Source organism: Ambystoma mexicanum, chromosome 3q (genome assembly GCF_040938575.1).
Source record: "Ambystoma mexicanum isolate Mex_15411 chromosome 3q, UKY_AmexF1_1, whole genome shotgun sequence".
Taxonomy (NCBI): domain Eukaryota; kingdom Metazoa; phylum Chordata; class Amphibia; order Caudata; family Ambystomatidae; genus Ambystoma; species Ambystoma mexicanum.
This window is the reverse complement of record NC_090926.1, coordinates 1099836248-1099863120: the sequence shown is the minus strand read 5'-3', so window position 1 is coordinate 1099863120 and position 26873 is coordinate 1099836248. Positions and strand designations below refer to the sequence as shown.

At 44.7% G+C, this 26873-nt stretch overlaps 1 protein-coding gene across 2 annotated transcripts in view; it reads left to right on the top strand.

Annotated features, from left to right (window-relative positions):
* Positions 1 to 26873, top strand: part of LOC138447643 (G-protein coupled receptor 54-like) — a 501667-nt gene that overhangs the window by 303237 nt on the left and 171557 nt on the right. For both annotated transcript variants that reach the window (XM_069603859.1, XM_069603858.1), the window contains one exon: positions 17217 to 17341. In XM_069603859.1, coding sequence (XP_069459960.1) covers positions 17217 to 17341 — 125 coding nt within the window. The remainder of the gene's footprint in view (positions 1 to 17216; positions 17342 to 26873) is intronic.

Here is a 26873-nt window from a genome sequence, read left to right as displayed (position 1 = left end):
GGGGAAATGTCTTCAATACAAAATGTATTTCCCGCAAGAAATCGCATTTATTTCTAAGGATTTCTTTCATGAAAAACAAATGTACTCCATAATAAAAGAACAAGAAGTGAAAAGCACTCGTTCCTTGCAATCATGCACAAAACATAGAGAAAATACACAAAGATGAATAACCACACATGAACATAGATGACACATGACCAGACACAATCTTCGACCGGGAAAAACATACAATACAGATATGTAAAGACAACAAAGAAATCCAACTTACACTGTGAGATATGGAGCACAGAAATGTTACTTCGTATTTGGGAAATATATAATATGATTAGACCAAAAATGCAGTACATATGAAAAGAACGTTGAAAATATTTTTTAACAAATGATTCGAGAAATATATGTCATGTTGAATGAACAATAGACGCATATCCTGCGGAAAGAACAATGGGCAATAATAGATGTTAAAAGCCTGAATTACCTTGTCTATTTTTTCTTAACCAGGGAGTGGAGATTATCTTCATACAGTAGTCAAAAATACATATGTTGACAAGAATCCACAATTCTATTAAACTCATCTATTGAATGAGTGTGTCATTTGCATGTGGATGCAGTGCCTTGAATTGTGGGTGGTGTGTCTGCGTGAGAGTGCTCTACATTATATGTGAGTCTGTAGATTGCATGAGGATGCTGTGCCTTTCCTTGCATGAGGCTTTGTGTCTACTCATAAGTGAGTCTGTATATCACATTAGGATACTTAGTGCTGCATGAGGGTGGTGTGTCTGCGTGAGAGTGCTCTACATTATATGTGAGTCTGTAGATTACATGAGGATGCTGTGCCTTTCCTTGCATGAGGCGTTGTGTCTACTCATAAGTGAGTCTGTATATCACATTAGGATACTTAGTGCTGCATGAGGGTGGTGTGTCTGTGTGAGAGTGCTCTACATTATATGTGAGTCTGTAGATTGCATGAGGATGCTGTGCCTTGCCTTGCATGAGGCGGTGTGTCTACTCATAAGTGAGTCTGTATATTACATTAGGATACTTAGTGCTGCATGAGGGTGGTGTGTCTGCGTGAGAGTGCTCTGCATTTTATGTGAGTCTGTAGATTGCATGAGGTTGCCTTCCTTGCATGAGGATGCTGTGCCTTGCCTTGCATGAGGCGGTGTGTCTACTCATAAGTGAGTCTGTATATTACATGAGGATACTTAGTGCTGCATGAGGGTGGTGTGTCTGTGTGAGAGTGCTCTACATTATATGTGAGTCTGTAGATTGCATGAGGATGCTGTGCCTTGCCTTGCATGAGGCGGTGTGTCTACTCATAAGTGAGTCTGTATATTACATTAGGATACTTAGTGCTGCATGAGGGTGGTGTGTCTGCGTGACAGTGCTCTACATTATATGTGAGTCTGTAGATTGCATGATGATGCTGTGCCTTGCCTTGCATGAGGCGGTGTGTCTACTCATAAGTGAGTCTGTATATTACATTAGGATACTTAGTGCTGCATGAGGGTGGTGTGTCTGCGTGAGAGTGCTCTACATTATAGGTGAGTCTGTAGATTGCATGAGGATGCTGTGCCTTGCCTTGCATGAGGCGGTTTGTCTACTCATAAGTGAGTCTGTATATTACATTAGGATACTTAGTGCTGCATGAGGGTGGTGTGTCTGTGTGAGAGTGCTCTACATTATATGTGAGTCTGTAGATTGCATGAGGATGCTGTGCCTTGCCTTGCATGAGGCGGTGTGTCTACTCATAAGTGAGTCTGTATATCACATTAGGATACTTAGTGCTGCATGAGGGTGGTGTGTCTGCGTGACAGTGCTCTACATTATATGTGAGTCTGTAGATTGCATGAGGATGCTGTGCCTTGCCTTGCATGAGGCGGTGTGTCTACTCATAAGTGAGTCTGTATATTACGTTAGGATACTTAGTGCTGCATGAGGGTGGTGTGTCTGTGTGAGAGTGCTCTACATTATATGTGAGTCTGTAGATTGCATGAGGATGCTGTGCCTTGCCTTGCATGAGGCGGTGTGTCTACTCATAAGTGAGTCTGTATATCACATTAGGATACTTAGTGCTGCATGAGGGTGGTGTGTCTGCGTGACAGTGCTCTACATTATATGTGAGTCTGTAGATTGCATGAGGATGCTGTGCCTTGCATTGCATGAGGCGGTGTGTCTACTCATAAGTGAGTCTGTATATTACATTAGGATACTTAGTGCTGCATGAGGGTGGTGTGTCTGCGTGACAGTGCTCTACATTATATGTGAGTCTGTAGATTGCATGAGGATGCTGTGCCTTGCCTTGCATGAGGCGGTGTGTCTACTCATAAGTGAGTCTGTATATTACATTAGGATACTTAGTGCTGCATGATTGTGGTGTGTCTGCGTGAGAGTGCTATGCATTTTATGTGAGTCTGTAGATTGCATGAGGTTGCCTTCCTTGCGATGCATGAGCGTGGTGTGTCTGCGTGAGAATGCTCTACATTATATGTGAGTCTGTAGATTGCATGAGGTTGCCTGCCTTGCATAATGATGCTGTGCTTTGCCTTGCATGAGATGGTGAGTCTGCTCACATGTGAGTCTGTAGATGACATTAAGACGCTTTGCACTGCATGAGGGTGGTGTGTCTGCATGAGAGTGCTCTACATTATATGTGAGTCTGTAGATTGCATGAGGTTGCCTTCCTTGCATGATGATACTGTGCCTTGCCTTGCATGAGGCGGTGTGTCTGTTGATATGTGAGTCTGTAGATTACATTAGGATGTTTTGTGCTGCATGAGGGTGGTGTGTCTGCGTGACAGTGCTCTACATTATATGTGAGTCTGTAGATTGCCTGGGGATGCGGTGCCTTGCATGAGGCAGTGTGTCTGTTTATATGTGAGTCTGCAGATTGCATGAGGTTGCCTGCCTTGCATGATGATGCTGTGCCTTGCCTTGCATGAGGCAGTGTGTCTGTTGATATGTGAGTCTGTAGATTGTATGAGGGTACTGTGCCTTGCATGATTCGATTTGTCTGTTTATATGTGAGTCTGTAGATTACATTAGGATGTTTTGCGCTGCATGAGGGTGCTGTGTCTGCATGAGAGTGTTCTACATTACATATGAGTCTGTAGATTGCATGAGTATGCTGTGCCTAGCTTGCCTGTGGTATGCCTGCTTGACAGTGGTGTACATTACACGCGAGTCTACAGATTTCATGAGGATGCTGTTCCATGCATGAGATTGGTGTGACTGTCTGATAATGCTGCACATTGCACGTGATTGCTTGAGGGTAGCGTGCCTGCATTTTTAAACATGTTTAAACATTTCCCTTAGAGGGCCTGTCACTGTGAAATACCTTACCAGCACTCGGAGCTTGTCATACATTAGTGTCAGCATCGCACTCTGATCATTAATGTATGTGAGGGGGTTTGGCAGCGCATCATTTGCATTGATGCGCAGCCCCTTGAAATAAAGTGGCAAGCTGATCAGTGCATTTCTAAAATGAGCACAAATGAAAAAAATGCATCTGCTGCACTTTTTTCATTTGCGCTCTGTTTCATGTCCCTAGTTTTCTTAGCAACTATTAATACTGATTTCTAGGATATATATAAAAAGAGGGATCGAACAGAGCCATGTAATTATCGCCCTATCAACCTGCTCGACTGTGACAGCAACATTTTTGCAAGTTTAGTGCTCAAAGATTTAATTACTGGGCGGAGAGAAAAATGATTATTGCCAAACAGCAAACTGGATTCAGGAAAGGCCAATCTACCATATTGAATGGCCTAATTTTATCCATACTCAAAAATCAAAGCTCCTGTCCCAAAGCTAATCCCAAATACAGAGCTCTGATCGATTTGACCAAAGCATTTGATTTGGTGAACAGACCCAAACTATGGAACAAAATAAGAACCTGGGGTATACCGGAGGGTCTGTTGGCAATTCTAATCGCGCTTCATCACCAAACAACATTCCGAGTGAGACTGAATCTTAGCAGTGGCCTATCCTCCCAAATATCCACCAGAAACAGAGTGAGGCAAGGGTGTTTATTAGCTGCATATTTATTTAATGTACACCTATCAGACTTCTTATTGGCCAATTCATTTGCTTGCCCTAGCATTGGTTATCAGCCCGTTCATTTCCCAGCATATGCTGACGACATTGCGCTTATAGACCACGTGGTTGGTCTCAAACATCCGCTTAAGGCAATGGAAAAATATGAAGAGATAAATGAATTGGTGATTAATCCAGCCAAATTGAACATAATGACTTTTAGTACTCAGCATAAAAGCCAGAAATGTCTCAATTGGCATCTGAATGATCAGAGGTGCCAGTTGTGAAAATGATTAAATATTTGTGCTTTCATCTTAGGACAACCAACTCAATGAATGATCTCAATGATAAATTGGAATAAAAAATCTCACAATTCATCAGTCAACCAAACAAATCTTAAAAAGCGTCTGTAGATTTTCTCTACTGCCCTTTATAAAGTTCTATTAAGGGAACCTTATACCATCGATCTGGTATGTCCTTGAACAAAATCAGAATGCAGGTAAAATGAATTGGGCACAAATTGAAGGTCATTTTTGGAATAAAACGCTCAATTTACCTATGTCTCTTCATATTGTGCGTTTAAGATATGAATTAGGATTTAACTCTCTTCAATCTTATTTTCAATGGAAACTTTTACTTGTATATCGATCTATTTTAGATCCTTGTGAACACTCATAGTATGAAAATGTTGGTTTTCATAGGAACTTATTAAAAAGTGAATTTTTGTCCAATCACAAAAGAATGTAGAGCCAATATTACAGACATGCGAGATTAGTACTGAAATGCTGACTGAAAATCCTGATAAAACCAAGTGTGCTCTGTTAAGAACAGATTGGATAATAACATTTAGTGTTTGTGAAAAATCTTGCAAATGTTTATTGTCTTTCTTAAGAAGATTTCCTAACCACGAATGGTGAGCCGAATAGCTAAGATTTCGATTACGCCTAGTGAAAACGAATGAGACTTCGAGAATATGGAATAATCTTGATCATAGTTCAGGGGAATGTGATCAATGTGGTGAAGGTTATGTCCAAGACATCGGACATCTCCTGATAACCTGTACAGGATAGCTGGCAATAAGGGAGAAATACTTTGCGAGATTTGTATACCACATAGAGTGGATTAATACCCAAGATTTTTGGCTCAGTCTTTCGACAGGTAAAGGCATCTTCTTATCAATTGAATTATTGAAATTACTGAATGAGTTGAAGTTCTTAAAAATTGCCTTATGAAGTATAATGAGTGTGACCAATTGACAGTCCTTTTATTTATTTAATTTATTTAATCCTGTCAATTTGTAGTCTGATGATGAACAGACAATTGTTTCAGGTGAATTATTTGTTATTTTCATCTCCATTCCTTGATTTGCTGTTTTTGTCATGATTATTTGTTGGTTTTGTGATAATTATGAACTAACTTGTGAACTTGTGTAAAAATTTTGATTTTGACTGTAAGCAGAAAAAAAAATACATTAAAAAAATTAATGTTTAGGATACTGGTCCAGCATCCTACAACTCTCTATTACCAAAGAACACAGTATTGCCAAATAACTGTATTTGATCAGTCAAACCATCCAATACCTATCTATACAGTTTTTTGTGAAAGTAGTTAGGACTATTGCTGCAGTAGGAAATAAGACAGTATGTATATTCTATATGAAAATAGTTTAGAAGTTTATTGTATGAGGGAGGACTGTAGAATCAGTACAATGAAATTGTAATACAACTGGTCCAAATAAACATTGAAACACTATGTATTGTAAAAATAAAAGTTTATTTAAATACAAGTAGGCCCAGATAAATCTTGGTGGAAATAAATACTATTACATTATATGGTACAACATCCTTTCATCGCGGCATTTTTTTTGTGGGTTTTTTTAACCGCAGATTTTTTACACAGAAAACTCATTGACATTTTTAGGGGGGGTGGGAATATATATTTGGGTTTTGGGTGTTCGTGAATATATACAAAAATTAAAGGGGATGGGGATTTGGGGGGACCCCCACAAAAATAAAAAATAAAAAATTAGATGAGTTTTTTCTTTAAAAAATCTGCAGTAAAAACCCTGTGAAAAAACATCCCAGGATTAAATGACATGGAACCCATTATATATAACCACACTTATAAAAACACAACACTATGCTTGAAGGCACACAGACCAAAGCATATAACTTAATTTGGAACACCTAAGAGGAGTTCTAGGGAAGTCAAACCAATAGTTACTTTTTAGATAACTTTCAGTAATATAGGGTTAGTAGACGCTAGCAGTTGGACAGTGATGCTCAGCAAGAAATCATATAACAAATATCAACTGGACACTATATTTTTCTGATCTAGTGAAACACAGATTCTAGGAACAGTATAAACCTATAACTCTGATTCAGGATAACACAGTTATTCTAGGGGAGTCAGACCTTGGGGTGTAATATTCAATTACAGTTCCTTTTCAGTTCACAGACTAAGGGACAATAACTCTAACCTATTTAGGATAACACAGTTATACTTAAGGTAAGTAAACCCTTCTCATGTAATATTCAATTACAGTTGCTTTACAGTTCACAGACTAATGGAAGCAATAACTCTAACTTAGTTTAGGGCAACACAGTAACACTCAAGGTAACTACAATCTATACACTTTTTACAGGAGCTATAAGCATCTTAAAGGCAGGTATTAACCGAAGACTGTTTTTGTATCTGTCTCCAACAGACCAGGGAAAGCAAAACCCAGTGTTCCACTTTATGAATGACTCAAAGTTATTCTAAGTAAGTAAAACCTAATACAGACTTATTCTGGACAGGCTAACAGCAAGTCAGGGGAAGCAAGACCCAGTTGGTGATATTCATACATTTATCCTAAGAGGAATTGTGAAGTGAAACCAAAAGCATTACTTTTGGGAAGAGGCACAACCAAATCACAGGTGGGTAATCTAACCTTACATCTACTTTCTGTAAGAATGGTGAAACAGTTTATAAGGAAAGAAAGATGTTACATATACTTTTCAGAATGGCATAACATTTAGGTAAGTAAAAGAAACCTGTATCTATTTTTCAGAATGGCAGAACATTTATAAGGTAAGTAATAACTTTTGTAACTGTTCACTCTCAGAGTTACAGTTACCAACAAAAATCTTTTGGAAGTAAGTAACTTTTAAACACTTATTCTCTTTTCTCTGCAAAAGGCCCAATCCATTCTTCTTGGAGCATGAGTGTTCTCAGTGGCAGAAGGAGTCACTAAGGTCTAGTGTCCAACAGGTAGGTCAGGATAGGTTCTTAAGTAGCAAAAGTGTGGGTTCCTAAGGAAGACTGTTAACACAAGTAAGTCCTTTACTTAAGAGTTAGTTGAGAGTACAGGGGCTTCAGAGAAGAGACACTAGGAGGATTGCAGCAGGGGCCTGGGTGCACTGGGTGAGAGGACTCACAATCACAGAAAGCACCCCAAAACTGCACAGGAATCACAAGAGACTTCAGGTAAGTAAATACCCAAGCCAGCACAGTACCTCAGCACAGAAGAAGATTTAGCAGCAGGAGGACCTCAGGATCTCCAGCCAAAAACCTGGTATTTGAATTCCTTCATTAAGAAGACAGAAGACTGGACACTGGAAGGACGTTTGCAGCAAGGATCATGGGAAAGGCTCTAGGCAAGGTTTTCCTCATTACTGGATGCACCTCTGTGGATTTGGCACATTTTCAAGAGCATAGAAGAAGAAAGAATATTGCTGGTCGGATTGTCATTGTTTGCGAAGTCCTGAACTCTGGTGGAGGGGCTTTTCAGACTGCAATGAATCCTCTGGAAATCCAGAAGAATGCTCCCAAAAGTTTCAGCGAGATTCGGTATTCAGAAAACTGTGCACCACACAATGGCTTGAGTTCCCAGAGTATTGGGGGCACCATGGTCTGGCATGGCTCAACATGCAGGTCCTCTTGAGTCTAGGGGGACTCACTAGGCTCTGGGTTGGCGTTGCCGTTTTTGGAGTCCTCAGGCTGAATGTTAGGAAAAGCTAACTGTAGGCTCCGGTTACACAGCAGGCTCTCTGGTCGCTGGAAATCGTTTCAGCCATGGATTCTTCATCTTCCTCTTCGGTTATGGTTCCAGAGGTCAACTACCTCTTCAGCTTCCAGGTTTGGACTTTTAAACAGGAAACCAGCCAATCAGACAGCCTTGCAACATACAAACCTGGGGGGTTGGCAATCCTTTCAGGACAGCCAGCCTCCAGTTTGAACTGGAATCTCGCAGTCAGGCTTCAAAGAGCTGTGAAGTTGTGAACTCCTCTCTCGCTTCCTGCCTTCACAGACACTATGGAGCCTGGACAGGGAGTCCACAGAACCCCTGCCAAAGATAAAAATCGCACAAAGGACTTTCCCACCCGGGTGGTCATAGGAAGAGAAAAGAAATGCTAAAATGTCAAAAAAAGAAAGAAGACAGGGGACATTTTGGTAAAATGAACACCCATGTGTGCCTTTAGTGATTTAATAAAAATGTTCACTGCCATCAGCCATTAAAGGTAAGCTTGTCCTTGTATCATAAATGTTACATTTAAAATGAGGAAGGGGATACTCAATATCTCTCCAGCACTCGACATAAGGTGGAGGGTGCTGGTCTCACCTAATAAAATGTAAAAGGAATCCAAAGATCCTTGGGAACTGTAGTTCTCATAAGGTTAGCCAGAGAAAGTTAAAAGGGGAGCCCTAAGGAAACCCAGCAACAATAGGCACTTATTGCCAAAAAGTTGTCAAACAGGATAACTTTTGAAAGCCACCACTATGGAGAGTCTTAAAAATGATACCCATAATAAGAGTAAAAGATTCTATGAGTGTGGAAAATCTTTCCCACCCACAGAGGAATAAGGAAAAATAATCCACCAGTAAAAGCAAAAAGTTCTGGTTTTGACACAGGTCAGGAACATTTATCATTATTATGAAAATATTACCAAACAGGATTGACATTTAAACACATTAAAAAACTCCATTACCCACAAAACCAATAATCTGAAGTAGTTGAAGACAGACTGTTCACAAAAAAGTGACTATGCATTACTTTGAAATAAAGTGCTAGTAGCGCACATATGTGTACATTCTCACCAGCCATGCATGTGTTTACTGTATATGTTTACTTCACTGATGACAATTAATTTCCTTGTAGCATTCTGTTACTGCAGAACGTTTTTGAGCAGCAGAGTTCTTCCTGGCATACCTATTGTTTGTGTGATTAAAACTTGTTATCCTTGCAAGAATCTCTTGGTCTTTTTTCCCTAGCGGGTTGTATTTTTTCTGGCGTGAGCGTTTGTGTGCTTGCCTTCACAACCTTCACTTGTGTTGAGGTGGAAGGGAATTATACCGTTAAATCTCAAGATTAACCAACGTTACTGGGAGCATTTACAATCAAGTGGGGCGGAATTCCAGCCTGGAATGCATGGCTGGGAGAAAATATATGATATGATATGATCATTTATTTATATAGCACCTATACACAATGTGTTTCAAAGCACTTCAAGGCAAGGGAGGGAACAAGGGAAAATACAATGACATTCTTACAGAGCATGAACTTTAAGGATGTGAAATTAAATGTATATATTATATTGCATATACAAATATATGCACAGATGTATACATAGACACACATGCTAAAGCACACACAGACACCCAAACTGATACATTCTGACAAGGGGCAAGATTTTCAACTCCTAGCCAAAGGTTTGATAATTTACCTTATATTTATCTGTGGACAATATTAATATATGATAATTCAAACTGAAAATGTGATAGGAGAATGTTGTGCCTGATGTTATCTTTGGAAGGAGAGAGGCAGTTGGTGAAAGGACAGGACTTGAGCAGAAGATACTTGTGGGCTCATTACCCATGTACGCTGTGTATTTCATAAGAGACAAATAAAGGTACTATTGGCTGCACAAGAGGCGTCTTTGACATAATGGTGTCGACGAGTTGAGTGAAGAGGCCCCCTGGATATGCTTTCTGGATAGTCTAGGTATTGAAGGATGCAGGATTTTCTTTTTTAAAGTCTTCCAGAACCAGGGAATACCCCTTCAAGCGGAGATGTGGAAAGGCCACCTGGAGGAAAATCTAAACCCGTATGAAGTCAACCTATGCAAGATGGACCTGTACTTTGACAATAAATCCAGTATAATGTTTGAAAGGTGTTACTTTGGCATCTGAGAACAAGGTGTACGTGAGTTCATTGAAGCCTTCAACAAAGGACTGAGCGAACTGGCCAATAAATGTAACTTTGGTCCTTCATAGAACAAATGGTTTAGAGATCAGAACGTTGGCGAGAACAAAATAAGGGAGGCACAATTGACAAATGGAGACCCTAGCCTCGATGGACTAAGCCGAGAAGATGGAACACGTGATGACATGCATCAAGGAGTTAGACAAGAAATGGGGTCAATGCCTAGAAAAAGTGTTTGCTGTGATTGATCACACGAAGGCAAAGAAAACGGTGGGGAAAAGGTCCATATACATATAAAAAGGAGAGGTGATAAAGAAAGTAGGTACTATGGTTGAAAAAGCTTCAGGGGTCAAGAGGTGTTTCCAGTGCAGCAGTACTTTTCATTTTGCCAGTTTAGAGATGTGCCCAGGAATTAAAACAGGACGCCACAAGTGTGGGAAAAAGGGGTATTTTGCCCATCACTGTGAACATTTCTCACAGGTTGTGGTCCGAGAAATCTGTGAAGTTTCTGGGAAGGGAGAGGTGGATGAATCTTCAACCACAATTGTGGAAGGGGTTAGATGGTCTGTTAGCCAAGTGCGGTCTAGGCCAAGGTAGGGGGAAACCCCATGGGGTGCCTATGTTGGTTTACACTGGTTCTGGCAAAACAATGATTGAAAATGGTATGTGGAAATAGAAATTCAAGGGAGTCAAGTTGACTTCACCCAATGTGGGAGCAAATGCCTATGGTGGGGCACAGAATGAGTGTATGGAGTGCTTCTTGAGTGTAAAGCAAAGAAGAAGGCTGCCAAGCTGTAGGTTTCAGAGAGGAGAGGTAACCTATTGGGCTGATATGGGCAAAACAACAGGGAAATCAAAATTGACCCCAGTGTGCCTGGTTTGAATACTACAGTGCGTAAAGAGAGCAAACCAAATCCAGAGGTGCTTCTCAAGGAAGTGTTAAATGAGAAGCTGGAGTTACTTAGGGGATACCATCACTGTATACGTCTTAAAGAAGGTGCAACACCACTTGTGGTGTGAGTGAGAAGTGTCCTGATCTGCTTGAGGGAGGAAGTAAGGGAGGAAATATGCAGGCTCCCGAAGGAGGGTGCCATTAAGGCTGTAGAGACACCAGACTGGGTTTTCCCCTGTGGTTGGGGTGAAAAAGGCCAATGGTCAGGTAAGGTTGTGCATTGTCTGCTGCAGCTGTCATTGAGAGGGTGATGCATAGCCTGTTGAAGGACATCAGAGGAGTGGTGTACTTTCAGGATGACATCGTGGTTATGAGCAAGGACAACACAGAGCATAATCAGAGGTTGGGGCAGGTCTTAAAGATATTGTCCCAGGCTCGGCTTACCCTCAGGAAGGTGAAATCTTTCTTCCTTGTGGCATCAATTAACTATTGTGGTCATACGCTGAGTAACAGAGGTCTAGAGCCATGGTAAGAATTGGTCTCAGCTATAGTGAAATTGCAATCGCCAAAGGCTACACAGGGAGTACTTGGCCTTGCCGAATACTATTCAACGTTTGTCAGACACTTTGCGGTGAGGTGCAAGGACATCAGGGACCTGTATAAAAAGGGCAGTGACTTTAATTGGAGCAGTTCTTGTCAACAAGAGTACGTCAAAGGGGCTATTACAAGTGCGCCAGTTGGGGAAATTTTGAAACGGCTTGTGAGACTAGTGTTATGATGGATGCAAGTGATTCGGGCTTGGAAGCAGTCCTCATGCAGAAACAAAATGGTGTGGACAAGGTAATTGCATTTGCCCCGTGAGTACAAAGGTATGACGTCCTTTCATGGCGGTATGTTTTTTCGGGGTTTTTTTTACTGCTATTTTTTTGCCCCCCCAAAATTAAATATAAACAATTTGAGTTTTTTCGGAAAAAAATCTGCAGTAAAAAAGCCCACGAAAAAACATCCCGCGATGAAATGATATAGAACCGAGTACAAAGAGGAGCGGAAGCTCGGTACTCTCTGATTGAGAACGAAACTCAATGTGGTTTGGGAGGTCATGACATTTAAAGCATGCTTGTGGGTAAGACCTTTTATAGTGTACACAGATCACAAACCACTGGTTGGGGTGCTTATGAGTAAAGGCCTTGAAGTGTTGTAGAGGAGGATAGTGAGATGGGTCACATATTATTGTGAGCATGTTCCTACCAACGAAAATGTGGTTGCAGACTTTATGTCGAGGGCGGGTAGTTCTTTTCAAGTAGAACAAGAAGAAAATGATGATGATGAGGAAGGGGAGTGAAGATTTGTAAGAGGGCCGTCACCGAGCAAAAGTGGACAGAAGCTACAAGGCAAGATGTGACTCTCAAAAGTGTCAGGGCCTGTGTGAGAAGTGGTTGACAGGGGTGGGCGGCATAAGATGCCCTGTTAGGGTCCCACAGTTTAAAGATGAGTTGAGTCTCAAAGAGGAGTATTTCTGCAAGGTGGGATGCATAGTGTGTCTGCAGGGCATGAGGAGAAGAATACTGGAGGCTGGGCATGTAGGCCATTTAGGGATGACGAATCCAAAGGCAGATTGAGAGGTGATTATTGATGGCCAGGGCTAGATGCTCAGATAGATGAGCTGGTGAAGGAGTGTATAGTGAGTGGGGAGGCAGATACTCTCACCTGCACAAGAGGCATCTTCGATATTATATACACACACACACACACACACACACACACACACCCTCCTCCCAACACCCCCCCCCCCCAAAAGTAGGGTGCTACACAATACATTACCTTTTGAAGCTAGAAGTTAAAGAAGGGGGCAGAGTTGGGAAAGTCTGAAAGAACAGACGGGCTGGAGCTATGGTTCCACAACCTTGATTTTCTGATGGCTTATCTGTCCTACCTGTCTCCTACACTTTCTTTCTGCAGAGCAAAGCACTTTGGTTATGATGCAACAAGTCAAAACTCACTTGTTTTGGAATTGAACCCCTTAAAGCAAGCTTGATTTAAACCAATCACTGGTGGCCTTTTCCCTTTGTAAAGAAGGGTCTCCCACTCCTTCTTTGATACCTTTGGACCTTTTCAAGATGAACAGAATAATGTTATGGGACCCTGCTAGGAGAGCCATCTTTTCCAAAGTTCTCCAGTTGTGAGATGAAGGCAGACACTCCAAGGCAGAGGAAAGCTCTGGGAACATTAGGGGTGACTTGGTGTTGGACTAAGGCCTGCAATCTGCCAGTTGCTCTCTGGATTAGGAATGGAGAGGAAACGTACTCACTGTGTCCCCAAGCCCTTATATTGGGACTCACAGCACCAGAAGAAATCAAGCAGCTGGATTCCTGTAACCTGTCACTTTGAACCATCCTTGAACTTGAATCAACTGTGACTTAACACCTTCAAGCCATCAGGACTTGCGGTGCTGCCTTTGGCATTTTCTTCAAACCTCAAATTACTGTATTGCAGCCACACCCAGCCGGCAGAGGGCAACCCCAGCCTCGGCTCGAACACAAACCTCACCGCTGCACAAGTCTGTGTACCACCATGTTAGGAACAATGCCTCGAACCACTAGCATCTTCGATATCGACCCAAACTTGATAGTTAAAACAACCCTGATGGCTTTATAGAACATGAACACTCGAACACCACATCACACAACAAAGAACTTCATCTTGAACCTGACTTGATGCTGATTCACTGCCTTGATCAGTTTGTTCTGTCACCTCTGAATCCGTGAAGCCTGGTTCGACATTGTCCACATTCGGCATGTTCTGTGTTCTTTCTCCAGATGTGTTTTTTTTGCTAATGTTCTTCTAACACAGTTATATTACACATTGCTGTGCTTAGTTACCATATATATATTTATAGACGTTTGTTTGAGCATTTCCTTATTTTGGACAGTTGTACTATTGCTGTTTGGATTACCAGTTTTATCACAGTCACACCCCTCTTAAGACTAACGCCTACTCTCGGTCCACGTTATCACAAAAGGTGAAGGAGGTATATATCTTAACTTTGCCTATTTTACTTTTATGATTGGGATCTGTTGTGTACCAGAAGAAGGGGTCGAACTAAGATGTGACATGTTCAAGGGTGTTTATTTAAATAATAAGAAAATCACCTATCTAGCTCTACGGCTGTGAGGGAAATATCCTGCCTAACAAACTAAAACTAATGATGCTCATCGAATTTCCAAAATAAGAAGTCCTTTGTTCAAATCCTATGTACTTTCTGGCCCTACCACTTAGAAAGAAAGAACCAAAATATTGACCAGAGCACATTTCCTCTATGCTTGCCTTTTGCTCAGCCATGTTACTGGGATCTCTTCCCAAGAGATGATTTTAATTTGTCCCAATGCATTCTTTCAGCCTCTCTGCAGGCTCTGAACAGCCAGCCTTATATCTTTATATAGTTCTGCCACCTTCCCTCCTGTGCATGGAAAAGGGGTCTCTTTAATACAATGCCACCATCTCTGACTTGGTGTTGGAAAATGTTATTTTCTTTGGTTTGGAATCGTGAAACCACCTGCTCATCTCTGTTCCCAGTCTAGCTTTATATGCTTATTTTCTCAGGGATCCCCAAGTTCTTTGGCCCTCTCGTCGGCCTATTTTAGTGGGGCCTCGGTTGGGTGACTGCCCGTTCAGGTTTTCCTGACTCACATAACCTTGTAGGTTTAACCAGCCTTGGTAAACAATGTCTCTCTTTCCAGGGTTCACTGAAGCTCTTTGGCCATCTGGTCAGCTTACTTCAGTGGAGCATCGGCTGTGTGTCTGCCCGTTTGGGTTTTCCTGGCTTTCTTACTTTTTAGGCTTTCCCAGACTTTGATATGGTTGTTCGCCCCCCCTCTCAGCAGTGCTCCTCTACTGGATCATTTGCTTCCATTGCTCTGCCCTGCTCGGCAGCTGGTGTACATCTTTTGCAGAGATTGGTGATCCGATATCACTGTGTTGGTCTGGCGTCGGTGTCTGTTAATGGGCCACAAGCCCACACGGCTTCCATGTGGTCGTGCCACCAAACTAGACTGTCTCTTCACCTCTCTCTCATCTTTGACTTCATTGCCTCCCAGGATGCCAGCCTTCCGGTGACTTGCTTGCAATCAACTTACTCCTCAAGCTACCGCCGGCTCCATGGCCTAGCGCATCTCTCCCCCTCTGGACGTTCTCCCGTCCGAGCCTTTCCTTTGCATAGGATTCTCTCTACTGTATTCAAAGTACCTTGTTGTTTTATGTACGTCATCACAAACAAAAGGGGTGTGTCACTGCTCTTTTACTGTGGTGTTCAGGCAAAATCCAGCATTACCTGAAGCCAAAGGGATTGAATAAATGTCACTATTTGAGTCCAAAACAGAAGTAAACAGTTTTTCAAATGTCTATGTAGTCAGACAATGTATTCTGGACAGGGTGTTCCTTGCAGGAATGGGAGTTCCTCCAAGTGTAGTCCAACTTTCCCAGACCCCAAGGGAGGGTCTTGCTTAGTGGACTCACCTCCCTAGCCTCAAAGAGGGTGCCACCCCTATGGGGAGAGGTGACTGATAGTCCAGATTCATCACAGATCAATATGGGTTTGTAGTAGTGTAAGGGGTGAGTAGACAGTTTAGAGAGTACACATCCTTGCACTCCAGCGGAGAAGAAGTCATTTTGTCACTCTATCCAAAGGCTGTGTCTTTATAATTGTGTAACCACAGTAGCAACCATGCCCTAACCAGGCTGACTACGATACACACGAATAATTGTCTGCCTGTTGTAACCTTGTGATCCAACAGCTTTTAGCCATTCACATGTGAGCTTTGAACCTGCCGTGCTGTCACTGCCACATGAATGCACTATGACTTTGATATGGAGCACTACGAAAGTGAATCTGATTATAAGACCTCTCTTTCATAAAGGCATTAACCACCTTAACCACCTTAATTTAATAAGAACATTGAATATGACTTGTACTCCCTTGCAGATGGCATTCCATAACAGTGATCAACAAGGAAACTTTTTAGTTGCCCATCAAGTTTGGGAGTGTGGCATATCACAAGTGAAGGAAAGATAAGAGCCTGGCCCAATGCTATTACTTGACATGTGTACCCCTGGGAAGAAGATGAGTGTGAGTTTGAAATTGAGCTTCGGGTTGTGGTAGTTGATTGCATGTTTAGTTGTTTGAGATGAGCTATGTAAGCTCGGCCATTGATGTGAGGAGCATGCATATGTTCATTTGCATCAGGTCAGTTCCATTATGGTTGTGCACTCAGCTGACTGGCGTGTCATTAAGTGTATGAGTTGAGCTAAAATATTTCAGCCATTGTGAGCTCATTGACTGGGCCAGTACTTTCATGAGCGAGTATGAGCTCAGTTGGCTAGGCTGCTTTTATGATGAACAAGTGTGAGCTGAGATAGATTGGTTACTGGTTTGATGAGTGTGTGCTGACATAGGTCAGTGCTCTACTGATATGAGTGAGTTTAAATAGGTTAATGATGTGAGTCGGGTCTGTAGCTCAGTGGACACATGCATCCACTGCAGGGATCTGTGTTTGACCTCATGGTCACAGGTTCCAGTCTTGGAAGGTCTACACAGCACTTCAACCTTCGAAGGTCTACACAGGGGGAATGGCTAATGGTGTAAAAGTGAGCCACCTCGTGGTGAAATCTGGGACTGCATTGTGGAGTGGAACCATGAACAAGGTAGCTTCTGAAGTGCATTGCAATCTCTACTCAAGCACTTACACCTACCCTTCCAGAGAGGCACAGACTGTTCCAGCTAAAGCAAGCTGAGGTGTATTGTCAGTGACGTAGATTGAGTGCTCAGTTGGGACATTGGGAAGACCCGAGATGTGGTGAGTGTTTGCTTAGTTGCTATGTCCAATGGTAAGGAGAGTGAGTCCGTTTAGTAGGCCAGTAGTGGGGTCACTGAGGAGAGGGTAATTGGTAGTGCCAGTGGCGTGGTGAATGAGTGGGAGCGCAGTTGGAGAAGCCTGTGCGAGCAGAGTGAGAAGGGCCAGCTGTGTGTCAGAGTGAAGGCTCATGCAGCGGTACTGCCTCTGCATGGCATTTTCCATGGATCTACCACTTCACCACCTTCTCTTCTGCTTTCAGCTAATCTTGCAACTACTGACATCATATTCCTGGTGTGCTGTGTGCCCTTCACGGCCACTTTATACCCTCTGCCCAGCTGGATCTTCGGGGACTTCATGTGCAAGTTTGTCAACTATCTACAGCAGGTATGTGTGGCGAAAAAGGAGGGCAGGGGAAGCGTGGGAATGGCCACATACTGTGAGCTGTCTATATATGTAGGACCATTGGTCTGGATAAGGTTAAAGGTGAGTGTGTGTCTGAATAGTCCTCTGCCCGGGGGGTGGAGGGATGGGGGGATGGAGTGTGGCGTGGAGAGAAGAAAGTTGAGCCCAGAGGCATTGATAGGAGGGGTGTTGATGGGGCTATACGCCTTTGGTCATTTTGTTGTAGCCCAGGATAGAAACTCAGGAGCTACAACCAAAAGGCTAGCTAGCCCCCACTCCCAACAGCCCCAACCTTAACATAGCCCAGACCTTCTCCAGACCTAGCAACACCCCTCGAGCCTACACCTGAATAGTGGGGGACAGAGGGGTGGCAGGTGTCATTGTTCACAAGAAGTAGAACACAGAAAACACCACTATTTAGATGACAACAGCTAACATCACTAAACAAAAGGTTTCTCATCTTCATACACAGAGTAATAGCCCAACTCAAAAAAGCAGACATACCTGGTTGCATCCCACCTTGCAGAGTCAATGGTCATATCACTGTGTATAGTGAGTTGGATGCATTCACATGCGCAGTAGCTTGGCAGCACCACTGCACAGAATAGGTTGTCTGCATCACCTTAAGAGGTGATCATCCACATCACCACACAGATTTTGATATCCACATGACTAAATAGAGAGGGTTGACAGCTCTCCCATACAGTGGGCATAGCAGAGGGGGGCAAACCATGTTGCAGGGGGAGCTGTTATTGTATTTTATATTTATTTGAATAGGGATGTCAATTTCAATCAGAAATGACTTACAATAACACATTTACAATGGTGAAGGCATTCCCACGATGGGATCCTATACAATAAAAAAAAAGATGAGAACAAGCAGTGAGCCAGTTTATGAGGGTGTAGAAACGTGGAACGTATCCCAGGCACAAAACATGACAGGCTTTTACCTGGACTCCACCCTCTCCTTCGATAAACAGGTGAAATCTATGGCATCCGCCATAGCTTACACTTGCAAGCTCATCAGAGCAGGTAAACACTCCCTTTCAGACAATAACTTTTAGACAATAACTGTATCATCCTAGCTAGAGCCTTGATCCTTTCCAGGCTCGACTATTGCAGTGCCCTTTACATCGATGCGAACAAATCTATCATCAACAGAATCCAAATCTTACATAATAATGCCTTGCGAGCAGCTCTTGGCATTTCCAAAAGATCACACATCTCCAAGCTCAGACGCCAGAACAACTGGCTGTCCACCCAAGAGAAAATACATTTAAAAGTTGCCTCCCTTGTTCACAAAGCTCTGAACAACGCTGCACCGAGCTATCTCACAGATAAATTCCATAAAAGAAATTCCACACGCCCAGCAAGAACCCCCAACACTAATAGCCTCATCATTCCCAAATTTAGGCTGACTATTTAGGCTGACTAAGGTTGGAGGAAGCAGCTTCCAGGTCCGAGCTGCCCAACTATGGAATTCACTACCTCACTCCTTACGTGAGGAGCAGCCCTTTCTAAAATTCAGATCGAATTATATCAACTTACTAAAGGTTGCCAACGACTAGATTACTAGTTCCTAATCAAATGCCTAGTGTAGATGTGCCACATCCGTTGCCCAGGTATATATACTCCCTTCCTGTGCAGTGATTCAGCCTCGCTAGTGCCCATATATATCCTGTCTGCTATGGCCTGTATATAATTTGCCTTATATAATTTGCCTGTATATAATTTGCCTGCATGCAATCTGGAATGTTCAGGCTGTATTTGTCTTTGCTCTGTGTGTAATATGTAACCATGTAATTTAAGCCTTGCATATCCTGTACTGCTGCGCCCGGTTACCCTCGGGTCTGGTGCGCATTATAAGTGAATAAATGCTGCGCCCAGTTACCCTCGGGTCTGGTGCGCATTATAAGTGAATAAAACAAACAAACAAACAAGTGCTTCAAAATTACAATATACATATGCAAAATTACATTATTGTCACTGAAGGCACTGGTGGGGTCAGGTAGGGAGGATGGGGGACTGACCAGGAGAGCTCACTCTTTAGCAAGTAAGTGAAGCTTAAGATGAGCATTGGAGGGATCAGCAGTTGGGCTGGCTTTGATTGTGGATTGATTGATTGATTTCATTTGTGTATGGCGCTACGTCGCCCATAGGCCTCAAAGCGCTTGAACATGACAAGACAAACAGGAATCTGCACAAAAGTCAAGGGAGAGTATGTCGAGCTAATTATAATTACTATGTGCAGTGGGTTCCAGTGGAGTTGAGAAAGTAGGGGGAAACAGCAGAAGCAAGACTAGAGGAGGCGTAGGGTTATGGGACAGTGAGGTTGAGTGCAGAGGAGGATCATAGGGAGCGAGATGGTGAGTAAACTGTCATACAATCAAACAGGTACTGAGGAGCAAGTCCATTGATAGCTTTGTAGACTAGGAGAAGGAACTTGAAAAGAGAGCAGTTGTGGATGTAGAGCGAACCAGCATGTTGTCAGTAGATAGAAGTGGGGTAGGATCTGGGAAGGTGATAGGGAATGTGGGTAGCAAAGTTGAGGACTTTGTCTAGAGGGAGGAAGGAATAGCGAGGAAGGTCAAGCAGTAGGCTTGAACAGTTGTCAAGTTGGTTGAGCACGAGAGTGGAGATTAGAGTTTCTGTAGACTGGTTAGTAAGAAAATGACACATTTTCCGAATGCCTAGGAGATTTATAAAAGCAGCAGTGGTAGTGAAGAATGTATGCAGCTGTAGGATGCTATCAAAGAACACCCCACGGTTGCAAGTCTTGGGTGAGAGGGCAGGAATGTCAGGCAGGAAGGAGATAGGAGAGGGAAGGGATGACATTGAACGCCAGGTGAAAGATGGCTTCTGTTTTAAAGACTTCAACATGAGGCAGCAGACATCCATCCAGTGATGATTTGCAGGGACACAGTTTGTAATCCGTTCCCAGATGCTGGGGGTGAAGGAGGGAAAGGAGACAAATATTTGAGTGTCATCAGCAAAAAGATGATGGTGAAAGCCAAAGCATGAGATAAGTCTTCCTATGGAAGAGGTATGGAGGGTGAAGAGCAGATGTCCCAGGGCTGACCCTTGGGGAATGCTGACAGGGGGAGCATTGGAGTCAGAGGTTTGCAAGTTCCAAGAAATGTTAAAGGACCAACCTTCCAGGTAGGGGGTGATCCAGTAAAGAGCATATTTGCAAAATCCAAGCATACAGAGCACAAAGAAGACAGGAGTGTCAAATGTGGAAGAAAGGTCCAAAAGTGTGAGCATAGAAGAGAGTTTGGCATGGTGAGCATTAGAGAGAAGGTTGGTGACATGCATGAGTGCAGTCTCCATGGGGTGTTTACTACAGAACCCATGTTGAAGTGGATCACCATAGCTAACATCCTCAAGGTAATTAGTGATCTGGTAAATGTCCACCTGTTTAAGGACGTTTGACTAATGGAAAGAGAGAAACTATGTGATTGCTTGCTGGGACGTTTGGCTCAGCAGAGGGTTTCTTCAATAGAGGTAAGACAGTTGCAGATTCAAAGGAGATAGAGAAGAGTCCAGCGAAGAGAGAGGTGAAGGAGCTTGGAGCTATGAGGGTAAGTGATTGGAACTAAGTTGGGCATCCCTGACTGTCAAAACTGACTGCACAGGGCTGGTAGTTGTCACCATGTTGCCAGTGAAATTTGTCTGTGGGTGGGCAGGAGTATGCAACAAGAGGTTGCAGCAGAACATCCCGGTGGGAAGATATTGGCTGGAATTCACTATCCAAGGAGGGTGTAAACATAATTATGTGTGGGACAGTCATGGCTTAGGTGGTAGCCCCCTAAGCAATAGGTTTCTGATAGCTGACAAACATTTCTTCAGTATTTGAAGAGCAAAGTCATTAAAAGACTTGCTAAAGGCAGAGTCCAGGGCATTTCATGATGGACAAAAGAAAGTGCAAAGAAGCAGTGTTGATAACAAGATACCCCTAATGGTTGCATCTGATGATAGATACACAAACAGCACAAAGTGCGGACGAAGCAACAGGAAAATCCTCACACGATTAAAATATTGAGCTACTGAGGGCACATAAGAAAACAACAAATCCAGGGAACTCCCAGGCCAGCTGGCCCCAACCAAACAGCAAAGAAATGAGTGTTTCAAGATGGTCTCCTTGCCGGGATAGCTAGGAATAGAGGGCAGTGCAATGGGGGTGCCCTCGTTTGCCAGAACCTAACATGAGAAATTGAGACTTTTCCCTCTGTGGTTTTACCAGGGAACCAAGGTGTCCAAAAGGCTTAGAGGATGAGCTATGGGGCAAGGCACCAGACACCTACTTCCACTCTGCCAGGCTAGTCTCAGACACCACAAATTAATCAATCCTTCATACCACGCTCCATACGACGTGGGACCAGGATTCGAACCGTAGTGCACTCTGTGGTCTTGCTTACAAGACAAAAGCGTTGCACCTGAGCTATCTCCCCTTCCCGTGCTTTCAGAATAGACTATCCCCAAGAAGTAGAACTGGACAGGAGTTGCATAGCTCGCCCTTTTCAGGCCTGGCATCAATTTTGGATCACCCACCATGTGGGGACACCCCCACCTCTCACAAATGTAGCCCACATCAAAGTACAAAGGAAAGAAACCTAATGCTCCCGATTCAGGACATCATTGATGCACCCAACATGAAACACTGCACTCCATCTCTCTAGGCTATGATATGGCATTTGTAACGCGGCTATACACAAGTGTTTCAAGGCGCAACGAGGCAGGGAGGGGGAACAATGGGAAGACAGACAACGATCCTACTAGGCCAGGTGTCATTTAGATCACGCAAGTGCAGGGGTAGAGGGGAGGGAAAAGTGCAAGGGGAAGGGGAGGGGGGGAAGTGCAGTACAGGGTAAGTAGAATAAAAAAAAAAAATAATAGGGCCAGCTGGTGGCAAGTGTAAGGTAAGCGCAGACAAGTGCTGGGGAGGGGGGGCTGTAGGGATACAGAGACAGTCTCGCAGTTCAGGGGTTGCCAGGGAGGCAGTGCAAGTGGAGAGTGGCTGGGCCAAGGACCGAGGTCGGAGAGAGTGGCCCAGTTGCAGATTCAGTGCAGTTTCAGTGAAGAATTTAGCAGGGGAGAGGGAGAGAGAAAGCAGAAGCAAAGAGGAAGGTTTTGAGGTGCTTCCGGAACCGGAGATGGTTCTCCTCAAGTTTCAGGGAGGCAGGAAGGCTGTTCCAGAGGGAGGCCCCTGCCGCGGAGAGAGATCTACCCCCAGCTCGTTGCTTCGAGAAGCCGCTGACCCTGAGGGAGTTGGAGACGGATGAGCGAAGGGCTTGGGAAGGAAGATATTTAGGAAGAGAGAGCAGGGACGTCATTTGGGGGTCGCCAGAGGTCGCAAGTGCGACCCCTGAGGTCTCCCTTGCGACCTCTGAGGTCTCCCTTGCGACCTCTGTGGTCTCCCATGCAACCCCTAAAAATAAAAAAAATAAAAAAAAAATGTTTCTTCTTTTTTTTTTTGCAATGCAAGTTCCTGGCCTGTGGCCAGCACCATGTCTCTCTTTAATTCTGGAGTGGCTAGCTTTCTTGTTCAGGCCCCTTAAAAAAGAAGAAAAATAAGAAAATGAGGCCACAAGTCTAACACTTTCAGCACTGAACCTAAATAAGAAAGAATAGGAATGGAAAAAAATGTGTCTTTCTGGAATTCTATACAATAATTGCTAGCCTCATTAAAGGTTTATTTCAGGCACACTTCAGTCACTGATTTAGTCTGTTCTCAAACGCCTCAACTCAGCCTTTCATCCTTCTTTGGTCGATAAATGGGTACCAACACAGGTTGGGTGATGGTGGGTTTATATGTCTTCTATATAAAGCGCTTAAGCATAAGTGCTATATAATAACACATCATTATCATTTGGTCATGGACGTCTGCTTGCAATCACAGTAATTTGGTAATATGGGCCCATACACACTGATCTTAGCGATACATATGGCGATCCATTCAGGAATTAAATGTATATCACAGTGATATAGTGATATTGTAACCATATTTTTCCTAGTGTACAATGCTATGCGATGCCACTTCCTGGTTTGTCAACGGGTGAAAGGTTGTGTTCCATCGCTTCCCACGATATCACTTTGGGGAGGGGTCAAATGACATCACTTCCTGTGATGTCATCAGGGGTCAAGGGTCATGTGATGTCACTTACGCTACCCCTGGCATTTTGATGAAATGACGTCCCTGAGAGAGAGTTGAAGGTATTTAGGCCCCAGACCCCAGAAGGCCTTGTGGACAATGCAGAGGGTTTTGAACTTAATCCTCGCAGCCACTGGGAGCCAGTGTAGAGATTTCAGTCCTGGAGAGATACGGTCCCTGGGCTTGAGGCCAAGGACAAGTCTCACAGTCCTGTTCTGGATGAGTTGCAGAGGGCGGAGAGTGGAGGCAGGCAGATTAAGATAAAGGCTGTTACAGTAGTCCAGCTTCGAGAAAACCAGGGATCGGGAGACAGTGAGCTTCTGGGGGAAGGAGAGGAAGGGAAGAATACCTCTGAGGAGGTGCAGCTGTTAGTGTGACTTCTTAGAGACGTCAGATATCTGTGGGACAAACCTCCCCCCATCAATCCAGATCACCACAGGGCCTCGCGTCCCACCCATCCTTCCGCTGCACTTTGGCATCATAGTGGCATAGAAAGAGGGGCGTGGCTTGGAGCCGATGGAGGGCAGAAGCTGATCTGCCGGGCTCCGGCCGAGACGCCGCTTCCCGATCCTTTTTCTCCGGTACAAGAGTGGTTGCAGCCAGCGGAAAAGCACGCATCGGTGGGGGAAGTGCTCCCCATTAGGAATTACTCGAGTGTTGGAGTTTTCGGAGCCCCCGTGAGGAAGAGCGGGCTCCGGATCCCACCCTCCCCTCTGCCGCGCATTGATCCAAGATGGCGCCTGGCACAGCTTCACGCAGCCCCTGAACCAGCGTCCCCTGACGGAGCGCTTTGGGGATCGGCAACAAGGCCGGGGGGGCGACCCCTGTCTGACACTGGTTCGGAATCGACACAGGCCCCCAGGCCCCTGACTCCGTTACCCCTGGGCTGGCCCAATTTATGCAACGCAGACTACAACTAGAACCACGTGGATGGCATCACATAAAGAGAAACTCGCCACCTCTGAGAAGCAGCACCCCGCCCCACGGCCATCACCCGAACGACCTGATTCCAGCCGAAGCACTCGGGGGCCCTGAAACTTAAGGTGCGTGAGCCTACATAATACCCTTTGGTGGGCCCCTGACCACCACCGCACCCTTGGGCCGTCTGCACTTGACTCCCTGACTCGGCTGCCCCGGGGCACGCACTTGCCCCTGCATGTTCGGCGATCTACGTCCAGCGGCTTCAAGATGGCCACCAAGAACAAGAGCAGGGCCGCCACCATGGACTCCTTTGTCTCGACCAAGGCGAAGACCTCCACCCAGTCCAGACCTAGCCTCTCCGAAAACACTCATCCGAACGAAGGGGAGGTCAACGACAATCGCTCTCAGATATTGGATGCCATTGCCTCACTGAGAACCCACATTGACTCCAAGATTGATGAGTTCAAAATAGACATACAACTCATCCGCCAGGATGCCCGCAACTTGACGGAGAGGGTAACGACCGTCGAGAATTCCACGACGGAGCTGTCCGGGGCCACCACAACCCTGAAGTCCGAAGTCTCCGATCTAAAGAGGAGGGTCGCCTTCCTGGAGGAAAGGGCGGAGGAAGCCGAAGGACGGGCCAGACGGGGGAACATCAGGATCCTGGGTATCCCGGAGGGAACAGAGGGCCTAAACACCACATCCTATGTCGAAACCCTTCTGCTACAAGAGATCGGGGCCGGAAAACTAACCCAAGGCTTTGCGGTCGAAAGGGCACATAGATCCCTCCAGAGACGTCCTCCCCCCGGCTCACATCCACGGCCAATAATAGCCAAAATATTGAATTTTCAAGATAGAGAAACCATCCTACGGCACTCCAGGGAAGCAGGTCCCATTGAAAGGGGGGACTCAAAAATTACTATTTACCCCGACTATACCCAGAAAGTGCAGAGGGAAAGGAACTCATTCGTCCCGATCAAGGCGAAGCTTCGCCAACTGGACATTAAATACAGGCTCCTGTACCCCGCGCGCCTGAGAGTTGTTTATAATGGGCGAGCGATATTTCTCGAAAACCCGGAGGCGGCCAATATGTGGCTAGAAGATAATAATCTAGCCGATGGCAAGGATCCTCCTCGGAATGATGATTAAGTCCCGAGTCTCCTCGCACCACCAGTAACCGGACCCCAGCAGGTAATCCAAACAACAGTTTAACTTACGGAAGCGGCCCTCGCACGGCCCTGCCGCCTCGCACCAACCCTACCCCCAGCAGAAAATCCAATTGGGCCAGTTCACCGCCCGACCCAGCTCACGCCCGATTCTCGGATGGGTTCAGACGGCTCGAGAGCGCCTAAGCACTGCGACAGTGTTGTAGTCGCTGGGCGCACCAGTTTGTGTTATGTTATTAGTTTAGTTGGTTTTGCAGTCTACGAATCATCAATGTTGGTAAAGTACAAGATGGTGGCAAGTTACGACACAAGACTTCATGAACCAGGGCCCCCCCCGCCCGCAGAACGCCACCTGTGGTTCGTTGTGCCACCGGGCCAGCGGGCCAGAACTCCAAGATGAATTCAGAACACCGATCCGATGGCGTCGCAACTTGTTGTGATGACATGGAATGTGAGGGGAATGGCTTCATACCTCAGAAGGAACCGCGTACAGTCCTACCTCAGGAGGAAGAAGGTCTCGATTGCGCTATTACAAGAGACCCACCTTACAGCGGACTCCATGTCTAAGTTAACAGATCGATGGGATGGGACCACAAGGGGGTCTCCTTACTCCAAATATGCGAGAGGCGTACTGATATGGGTGAACCCGAATGTGCCTTTCCAGCTAGAAGGCTGGGATTCTGACAAGGAAGGGAGATATACATCAATGTGGGGCACCATAGAACAAACCCCAGTGTGCTTCATTAACACATACTTTCCGCAGCATGGAATCCCGTCATACTTAAGCACGTTGAGTGCTAGACTGGCACAACACCGAGGCAGGACCTTCGTGTGGGGGGGAGACTTCAACTGCGTCATGGACTTAAGCAAGGACAGATCGCGCCCTCCTCCTCAGCCAAGCAATCCCGCATCCACCTCCTTGACGGAAACACTCGACCAGCTCAACCTGGTAGACATCTGGAGAGTGCAACATCCAGAGGCCAGAATTTACTCACACTACTCAGCTCCACATGGCGTCCACACAAGGATCGACTACTTGTTTGTTGATAAGGAACAATCTCCACTGGCCACATCCACTGAATATTTGGGGAGATCGATCTCCGACCACTCCCCGCTCGCCATGCATTGGCAGCTGCGTGGACGCAAACCTCCAATTCCCATGTGGAGGATGCCTACAGCAGCGTTGGATGATCCGGAGTTCAGAGAGGACCTTGCTGAGAAGCTAGAGGAATATGTCGAAAACAATAAGGGATCGGTGGCTACCTGGTCCACA